This window comes from Pieris brassicae, chromosome 9 (genome assembly GCF_905147105.1).
Source record: "Pieris brassicae chromosome 9, ilPieBrab1.1, whole genome shotgun sequence".
Classification (NCBI taxonomy): Eukaryota; Metazoa; Arthropoda; class Insecta; order Lepidoptera; family Pieridae; genus Pieris; species Pieris brassicae.
In genome coordinates, this window is record NC_059673.1 from 19,154,962 (window position 1) to 19,165,868 (window position 10,907).

The window sequence follows — 10,907 nt, forward strand, 5'->3', positions numbered from 1 at the left end:
GTCCTCTGAAGGATTGGTTGAAAAAATAGATTGGTAACTCAATCTATGATATGAATGTTGGCATGCTTTTCTGTAGAAATGGATTAAATTGTCGATCTAAGTAGGCTAAAATGGGATTGAGATTGAATATTAGTTTTGGCCGTAAGACGAGATCGGTTTCTACGCGATTGAAACCGAATAACATAGAATACCGATTGAAATAGAAATTTAATATAGAGTTATTGGCAGGAAGCACTAGCAAAGTCATGGTAAATGTACTTATTAAGGCAGCCAGACTCATTCTCAGCATTCATAGCACATCTTCTGTGATATGAATACTGTGTTTGTTTCTCCTCAAGTTATCCTTCGTTCGTCAACAATAAAATATTGTGTAAAACAGAACTTGTAACAATCATATCTGAAATGTTCATATTTGGATTTACATTGATTTATTGATTGATATTAGCAACCTGCTCTTCTCATCCTAATTGACCGTTCTACTTCTTATTTTCTAATGATGTATATTGTTCTTAAACAGCACTCAGAGTGCATAATGGCGGTGGTGTGGTTCGTGACTGACCAGCCAGCCAGCCACTAACCAGTTTGTGGCAGAATTCTTTGACAGGAGCCTTAACGGTTGTGCCCTCCATCAGTGGACCTTGACGAAATGGAAAACAGATATCGGAAGCTTTTGATCGAATACCTCACATCGGACCAGTCAATTCTCAACTAGTAATAAGTCTAGACTAAAGCTTTTGATCGAATTCCTCACATCGAACCGGTCAATTCTCAACTAGTAATAAGTCTAGACTAAAGCTTTTGATCGAATACCTCACATCGGACCGGTCAATTCTCAACTAGTAATAAGTCTAGACTAAAGCTTTTGATCGAATACCTCACATCGGACCGGTCAATTCTCATCATTGATCATCATCTCATATCGGACCAATTCAATTTTCTTATTTAGTTAAGTGTTAATAATTGTAGTAATTTGACTAAAGTTATTTAAATACATTTTGTTTTTTTTTTCATTCACCGCTGGCTCTCACTTTTTTTATAAAGAATTTTATTGCTAACACTGTAAATTGCGTAGAACATCGGCTCTCAATAAAATAACGTACCTATTTATTTTATGGTAGATAGATTAATGCCATGATAAATTGTGATAAATGCTTTAATAAGTCAATTAAAATGCTTCAATTAAATTATTTAAATTACAATTCACATTTGCGAACGAATCCAGGAGTTAAATGAGCTGACTCTTGCGAAACCAGATGGTAAACCACGTTCGCATCCAGCAGCGGCGCCGAAGGATGTCACTCCGATCTGTAGAAAATATTATTATTTATACCAAATTAATTGTTTTTGTAATCATAAAATGTACATTTAAGAATTACTATGAGAATACTGACCAAGACATTGTTGAGGACTAGGGGACCGCCGGAGTCACCACTGCAAATGTTGCGGCTGGAACCAGCTGTGCAAATTGTAGAGGAGATGACGGTTCTGGAGCCGTAAACACGGGCACATTCCTGGTTAGTTATCACAGGCAGGTTAACGTGTCTTAGCACCTGGTTGTTCGTAATACCTCCCGAGCTTGCTGTGAATATTTTTCGACTATGATTATTATTTATACAAACGACCGGGCGGAGTAGTTATAAATTAAATATTAATATCAATTCATCGAAGATTGCAAAGTCCAGGGTAGTTTTACCTTAATAAGCTAACACTCTTTGAAAGCAGTTGCCATTATGATTTTCATTATATTACATTAAACGTATGGCCAACAATGCAATCGCCTCCTAGAGTTACTGGTAAACACTTTGAGTATCTCTTTGTTTATCTTAGTTTCATAGAAAAATTATATACGTACAATCACCGGTTCTTCCGAAGCCAATAGCTCTAGCTGTTGATCCGGCAAACTGGTTGCTTCCTGAGGCCAGGTTGATACTCCGGATGTTGTCTATAATAGAAAATGGATTAAATATTTTTTGTTCTCTATGCATTTACATTTTACGGTTATTAAAGAATTCTTACGTTTAAATTATACTGTTAAACTTACTGTTGAAACCAACGTTCTGGATAACAATAACGGCGATATCATTTACGAGAGTGTCCATATTGTACCCGCTGTGCATTTGTACGCGGTTGCTGTTGATACGAAGTCCACCACGGAAGAGATAAGCAGATTCCAACACTACAATGAACGATTGGCCTTGGAATTGCCTTGTTCTCCAGCAGTGGGCAGCTGTCAGCACTCTGTTGCTGCTGATAAGAGTGGAACCGCAAACCGATTGACCACCACCTCTTAAGTTGGCAAGTAAACCAGCCTGCAAGAAATAATGGAATTTGACATCGCTAATTGTTCTTGGTGTAATTAAATAGGAAATTTTAAAATGTGTAGTGTAATTCTTCAATTTTAATGAAATAATATATAATAAATAACTTACAAAGAAGGGGAACTGTCCAAGGTTTGCAGGGCTTCCACCAACAATTCTTGAGCCGTCGAAGTCCATGGCATTTTCATAGGCCTTGATGCGGGCAGCCTCCGGGATACCAATCTGTCCATGGTAGTCAGTAACTATGGGCTCATACTGCAATGGAGGAGCAGCTAGCGCTGCTGTTACTCCGAGGACTACCAAGAACAGTTTCATTGCTGCTGATTAGTGTTAATGTTTGATGGACATTTCAATGACTTATATATGGGCAAAAAATTAAAAAATATTGATAAGCCCTAATTCCTCAAGATAGGTTGCCAAATCGCTATCACTTGAAAAGGGCTTAATTTTTGTATTTACTAGCATAAGCCTGCGACTGCGCTCTCTATTCTGTGTTTTTCATACAAAGAAATAAAATCATGATTCATTTTATTTTCCTGTTTTATTCTTTGTATTTATGTATAAATGTATAAAATGAAAATATTAATTATTGCGTTATTTACGAGTACGAGTTCCACCGCGGCAGCAGTGCGGCAGAAACGGCTCGATGGATTAATGTTGTGTATTAAATGCTTTAAATTTAATGCAAAAAATTGCAAGGGTTATGGGTACTAGACCATTATAAATGATGAGGAATTGAATCTGGATGATACAACTGTATTTCTTGGAATCACCATGGATTCAAAACTTCTTCACAACTCATATTAACGGATTGGCGAAGAGACTAAGTTCTGCAGCTTACGCGGTTAAAAACATTCGCTCACTAACTGATGTCGATACAGCTGGACTTGTTTATTTTAGTTACTTTGACTGCTTAATGACTTAGGGTTTATTATTGTGGGGTCAAGCTGCTGATGTCGAAACAATTGTCATCCTGCAGAAGAGGGCTATTCGTGCAACCTATAATTAAAATATAGGGAATCTCTGAGAGGTGATTTCAAGGAAATTAATATACTTACATTTCCCTCGCAATATATTTATGAAAATATTATGTATGTATACAAAAATAGCGATAAGTTTACTAGAATAGAACATACGCACAATGTTATTAACTCTGAACTAATCAATCACTATAACTTTCGTAAATCTGGCCAGACGATTACGGCAGATGTCTAATGTGAGAAACTGCAAAGCATTATGGAAAAGCTAGCTGCTGAATAACCAAGGCTGGTCAATCGCTCTAGGCCACTGCTGCTTCACGCCAAATCTAGACCACACACCGCAACACGGACTGCTACCAAATTAGATGAGCTTTTATTGGAATCTCTAAGATATCCACCGTACACTTCGGACCTTGCTCCGAGGATTAGGATTACCATTTTTCCCGAAATTTGGATTAAATTCAAATCTGACGGTGAAGTCGTAACTGCTTTCAAAGATTTGATTTATTCCCGTCCGAATTGTATTTTTAGTAAATATGTAATGAACTACCTATGAGATGGCAAAAGTGCATAGACAGCAATGGTACACCACTTGATTAATTTTATTACATTATGTAATTAATAACCTATTGAAGCTTTTCAACCAACAAATATAGAACTGGAATTCCTCTTTAGAAACATGTCAGGAGTCTTGCATGTCATGCAAGACATGGAACAACCTATGAAATACCATATTATTAAGCACAGGTAAGGCTATTGAACTAAAATCTCTGAAACAAAATAAATATGTTAATAATATTTAATTAATTAAACATTATTTTTATTATAATGGGTTTTTCCACAAAAATGATCTGATAATAATAATCAGAAGCATTTATTTTCGGTTATCTAAAATAGATAATATTCAATCAAATTAATGCATTAATAACGTAACAAAATTGAAGTTTTTTTTTTAAATATATGAAAGATTTTGTATTAAAATTAATAAACAAACAAACTTCAGCAAACAAAGCATTCACGTAAACAATGAAATGTCTTTTCAACTCATATGTTAATGAGCAGGAAATTCATAACGCTACCAAAATTATTAAAATAAATTAATTTAACGAAACTAAAACTGTTTACAACTTTTGCTTTTCAATTCTGGCATATAATGTGGCATGACACAATTATTGAATTTCTCGTTTCTATAAAAGATGCTCGGTGCATATTTCATTCATATAAATCTAATAATCATAAAAACGTTGCCTATAGGGACTCCTTTTAATAATATATTTTAGTTATTATATTTTAAGTTTAGTTATTGTTTTTTGTTACATTAATTTATTTTTGTTGTAGTATTACTTTATATACCTACGTTAATTATATCGTCACTAAAATAATGGTAAAATGTTGCGCATGCCAAGGTCGAAAGAAGTCCCTAGGGTTAACTATTTAATCAATTTCATATAATTATTATATATTTATATATATTATATATATTTTGCGTATAGATTGATATTATACGCATACTATATTTAAAATTTAAGTTTTAATTACTATATGGACACAAACAAGGAAAATTAATAATACATTTAATCGTATAAGTAGGTTAACCTTAACCTAACATTATATTGTTTATTTTTGTAAAACCGATGTTGTCCATCGGTGAATATGCCTGTTCAGATTTCATTTGAACATTGACCAACTGCTGACACAGCCCACGTGTGTTCCAAAATGTTAATAGCTGAAGGTGCGCAATACACCAACAGCTCACTAAAATAATATCACGTACGTGTGAATAGGTGTAATAGATATTGTCTTTAAACTATAAATCAGATTTAAATATTGCTCTGCTTCCTCTCAAACTGGCGAAGACTACTTCAAGCCCTTAATTATCGTGGTGAGCCTGCCTGATAGCTTTAAGATAATCCCACCACCTCGAACCTTTGATCCTACCTGTAGGGGTAGGGCTTTTTATACGATTCGACGAGTTATAACGATGTCTACCTACTCGCAATTTTTATTCGAATAATGTAAGATTTATGTAAAACTCCTCTATCACATACACATCTAACTCGTCAGATTATTCACATAACATTTATATGTTATATTTTTATTTATATTTTACTTATGTAAAATTACAAAACATTTCGAGTGTTTTTCAGCCCCATTGCAGTATTGCTCATTCTAGCCGTGCCCAGTCAGTGTTCAAACGCTTGGAAATAAGAATCGTACATTTATTGACTAGGCTAAGATTGCTCGATTGTATCGCAATTATTTGTTTATGGGGCCCGTCAAGTATTACGTCAGCACTATAGGACGGAGGGGGTCTTTGAATTTCTTATTTGGTGATTACGTCAAGAGTGGTTATTACCATTTTTACACGTATTACTCACACATTGTCCATGGTTGAAAGCAAAATGCATTTTCGATTTCTATAAAAATAATACGTTTATATACTATTATTTTTGAGAGCTTTGCTTACTTTTGCTGACAAGAGGAGAGGGGGGGGGGGGGGGGGATAAATTGCAGTGAATCTGCTTACGTAATATTTGAACATACTGTATAATTATGTAGGAGTACTACATTCATCTAAAGTAACACTTATTACATACCTTCAGTAAAAACAAAGATATAAATTAAGATAGATAACGAAGAAAACACTATTAAACTCACTGTTTTTAATTGAACTATGATTTGAGTCATACAAATTGTTTGAACTGAAGCAAATCAATCCCAAGGATTAGGATCATTAAAATATTCGTCAAATTTATAAAAAGCTTTATTGATTAATTTACGTTTAACGACAGCTTCGAATTTATTTAGTGATTTCTCTTCGGAATTTGTTGTAAAAACAAATACAATTTCCATATAATGAGTGGTTCTTCTATCTTCTGGATCCTGGTTGGTCGTACGCTTATATTACATCTGTTTCGAGTATTATACTGGTGAAAGTCACCATTTGTTTTGAAATCGTTTATATTTTTTTGTACTGTAATAATATTTAATTCCTTAAACTTATTCCGTACTGACTCCCTTGGGGAAACAAAACAAATACCCCGAACAGGCCGCTTCTGCAGCACAAATATGGATTGAACCTCTGCGGCAGCACCCCACAGTAGAATACCGTACGACATAACGCAGTGAAAGTAGCAACGATACCCAATTTTAGCCGTGTCCATCCTGATATCAGTAAACTGTCGGATTTTCATTACTACATATGTTGCAGAGCTCAGCCTATTCGAGAGAGTCTCTATGCATGGGCCCTACTTTACTATCTAATGTTATGCCTAGAAATACAGTTTTATCAACAAAGCCTAGTTCAGTGTCCTTAACTTTCAGGTTACCAATTCGCTTTACGCTAGTAGTTGTAAATCTAATACATTTTGTTTTATCAGTACGTTATTTACATTAAACCAGTTAACTATACGAGAAATAGAATTAGAGAGCGCGTATGCAAGATAGTAAAAAAAGGTAATGTTACTATAGATCTATAAATTAACTATTTTCTAAAAATCATTTCTAAGTAATTATTATTATTAAAAGTAATTTACTCTGAAACTGAAAGACAATCACTTTTATAATGACCATTTGACATTCATTTCTACGACTGACGTTTGACACTGGGATAAATTCTGATTCAGTCATGGAAGGAACTGGTATACGAAAATGTTACGAAACTGGCTTATCCCAAGTTTAGGTTGCTATTAACAGACACTGGTTGGCACAGTCTCACAGTCACCGGTTGATGCAAACAGAAGGCGTTACAAAGCAGACTAATGTCAAAATTAAACGTTTTATGCCAACAAACTAGATTTGTATTATGCCAAGTTCTCTTTCCCCATCCACTATACTTGTCTCACCTTCTTTTTCAGCAAATTGTCTTTGCCATTATTAATTATCTTAATCGAGTGAGTCAGAAAAATAATAAATATTTAGATAATATTAATCATACATTTGTAATAATAGGAATGTATAACCCTACATTCTATACACATTTACTGCATTCGTTCGAATATTTAAAATCTTTTTTTACTATTTGTGAAAATTAAACAAAAAAACAAACAAGTGTTTAAACAAATAAATTTAATTATAAAAATATGTCATCATCGATCTTTTACTTTCTGAATGTGGTGATGGTGGGATTAGAGCAATAACACAAGAGGCTACTGCACGACTTTATCTAAATATAGCTGGCGTTATACTATCACCACTTGGTACACGTCATATAGGGTTAGAATTATTTCCTTGGGTAGAATGCCTGGCGAACCCCGAGGGCCCATCTTAAGGGCGTGTGAAGGGCTGAGGTGTTTTTAGTGGGTCGGGTCTCGCTACCCCTCTGAATAGCAGAGGGATTTGAGTGTAGACCCAGCCCCACAGTCCCCGCGTCAAGCTCGATATCCTTGGCGCGGACCTGCGCAAGCGCATTTTCACCTCATACAAAAAAAAAGGGTTAGAATTATTTTATCGAAATATTTCAAATTATTCATTTGAATTTTTAGGTTCATTATCTAACTCCCAAAATCTCGCTCAGTGTCGCTCCTCGGAGCAGTGAGGTCGCTCCGAAGCCAGTGAAGTGCCCAAGATACTTCTGTACTTCTGGAAGGAGCTAGGCTACCTAAATTAGCCAGGACTTTTCGCAAAACGGAATAATTATGAGTCTAAGTGCGGAAACTGAGTCCACCAACCATAACCTTCTCGCCAAGGCTTAGCGTTGCAGAACTGGACTTAAAGCAGGTATTTTATGTTAATGTTTTTTAGTGATGATTCTCTGATAATTTGTTTTAAAAGGCAGAGCTGAACTACAATTACTATTATAATAAGTTGTTACATGGCTACGATATTAATTTATTTCATGAAATTTTATTAAGATCGAATTTGTGCAGAAAATCGCCATGAAATGCGAAACCTAGAACTAAAAGGGTTATAATTATTTATTAGGGTGGAAGTGACTCGCATAAAGGTACTCAGTCGTACATTAGTACTTTTTGCTACAAATTTAAAACAAGGCGCCACCAGCAGAGTCAAACACAAAGTCGAGTGGAAAACGCATGGCTCGTAGACCTGGTTGAAGTAAGAAGCAATTCTATGGTTTTACAGGTTATGTAATATATATACATTATAATATGTATAGTGAAATATTTTAGTTGTTGTCAAATTAAATATTTTATTTGTATTAATATAAAACTTTGCTTTTTGGCACTGATTCGCTTTTTTCTATGGAACAATTCTCAATTTGTGTAAGTAAGGATATTCCTAAAACCTAAAAGAAGGCACCGGTGGCTAAGGTCGAGAAGGTTTATCTGGGGAGGGGGTTATCGTATGGCAGTACGCCCACCAAATCATTTTCTCGAATCAGTTCAGGCGATTTTCGACCCCCTATAACTTTGTTGTGGATAAAACTAGAAGCCTGAATTCAAGTCAGTATATATATTCAAAACATAATACGTTTTCTAATATTGATATGGTCACTAAAATGTTGATAGGTTTTCTAATTACGTAATAACTTCAGAAGATCCCTTTAGTAGGGACTGTATAAATTGACCGAGTTGGATCTCTCAACTTTTTACATTACAACTTTTATAATTTCTCTATGCTATTATTTTTCTATATCACAGTCACCAGTCCTTCCGAATCAGCAGACCTGTTTTTGTACTACAAGCAACGCACGTACGTATGATTAAAGTAATGAAGTAACATCGTTTACTTATGAAGTTATATTTATACCAATAATTTAAGTTACCATTGCTGTTGACGTTGAGATCCACATCATTACGGCTCGTAATAATGTGGCTCTGTGAAAGCTAGCTAGTTGTAGCTTTCTTGTATGTATAAATATTGGAACTACGGTAATCCTTGATCTCCTTGGTAGCGCTTGGTACACTAGCAGCTTCCACAGCGCGGTTGTTAGGAATCCAAATAGAAAAGTGACACCGAATTCTATAAAAAACAGTTTCATTGTTGCGGTATATTGCTTCTAAAATCGACATTACCTGATGATTTATTGATCGATCATCATCGAAAATTTAATTAAATTAATCATTATGGGTCTTCGTTATTAGTTATGTGTGTAATAAAGGTTATGTCTATGTATAAATGAGGGAAATCACAGAACAGAGTTTTTAACTTATGTAGCTATAATCATGTTGTGGTTTATGACATCTAAACATCTACTACTAAAACTTATTTAATTATTTGTATAATGTATAATGAATTTGTAGGATTTTGATAACTATTATAAAATATTTCGTCCAAGAGTTAATGGTTGAACAATTCATGTCGGCTATTACACACTCGTTCTTTTACTTTAGTTAGTTAGTTAGTCCAACTGTCAAAACAATGTCTATTAAAATAGAAAAAAAACAACCACGAAGCTTATACTAAAAAAGAAGATAGATTATAGAAGTTTTTATGTATCATGCGAATGTTTCTAAAAAGAAGCAACAAATTTGTTTCAATATCAGATTTAATTATTTGTTTCAATGAGTTAGGTTAGGGTTCATTTCATTTCATATCAATAAAAAGTCCTACTGTACTTGGCTGTATGTGTTTCTTTTGCGTACCCAAAATGGGTGAAGAGATAAAAATCTGCTTATGCGATATTTTATTTGGATTAACACCAATGGACCTCAGTATAATTGCACAAAATGCTTCGGAAAACATTTTATTGCGTGAAGAATTGATTGCGTGGAGAGAAGAGAAAAAAGCTTATTAAAAGTTTTATTAAATTACTTTTACTTAATTTTTTCGCTACTGTATTATAGTTGTTCAGTACACGTGCAGAACCGTTATTGCAACTTGTTCCGACTCCCGACAAATCTTTAATTCAATTATTCAAATTCAAATCACATCATGATCAATCATCTATGATTTCTTGGGTAAGCTGTGCTCTAGAATATTATAATGACGTTTTATAGATTAATAACAAATTAAACATTTAATACCATAATTTCAGCCGCGAGCTAGGGTCAGCAGCGGTTGTAGGAGGGATGTTCAACCGTATGTTAAATGAAACTCTTTGTTTGAAGCTGAGTGTCAACTGGCTTAAATCGTTTAGGATATGAGCTTACAACTAACATAAAATTAGGGCTGTTGTGGGGTTGCGACGCTAACAAAAAACTAAGTTGACTTATTTAAGAATTCTTAAGTGACACTTCAATACAAGTGAAGTCGATCTATCGATCGATCTAACATTATCCGAGAATGTTATATATTACAAAGTATGAGTGTGGAAAAAACTAAAGGGCCATTACATTTATTACTAAACTGTTTTAAAATTTATTGGCTACAATGTACGATCATTGCTGACATTGGGTTTGCGCTAGCTTAACCAATGTTATGATATATTTTTAATTTTAGGAAGGTACAATCAATTTTAATAAATATTCCACTCAATATTATCTTGTACTCAGAGAACTATTAGGTTAAGAGTTCGAAAACTTTGTCGTATCGAACATCGGCAACAGAAGAGACATAACACATAAAATAAGAAGTTGATATATACCCTATATGTCTCAATAAGAGTGCACTCTATAAAATTTGAATTTTTTTTTCATGCAAGTAGCAATTCTGAAATTTGACGGCTGTTAACCCTGTTTATTCCAATTATTAAAAATGGACCGCTTTC

The 10,907-nt window shown here is 34.2% G+C and overlaps 1 protein-coding gene across 1 annotated transcript; it reads right to left on the reverse strand.

The window, feature by feature from the left end:
- Positions 1 to 1,135: 1,135 nt before the first annotated feature.
- LOC123714144 (collagenase-like) lies at positions 1,136 to 2,663 on the reverse strand. Its single transcript, XM_045668309.1, has 5 exons — positions 2,430 to 2,663; positions 2,042 to 2,309; positions 1,853 to 1,942; positions 1,392 to 1,579; positions 1,136 to 1,305 (listed from the first exon to the last, which is right to left on the reverse strand). The coding sequence occupies exons 1-5, from the start codon at positions 2,631 to 2,633 to the stop codon at positions 1,201 to 1,203; spliced, it is 855 nt and encodes a 284-aa protein (XP_045524265.1). The 5' UTR covers positions 2,634 to 2,663; the 3' UTR covers positions 1,136 to 1,200.
- Between the last annotated feature and the right edge of the window lie 8,244 nt (positions 2,664 to 10,907).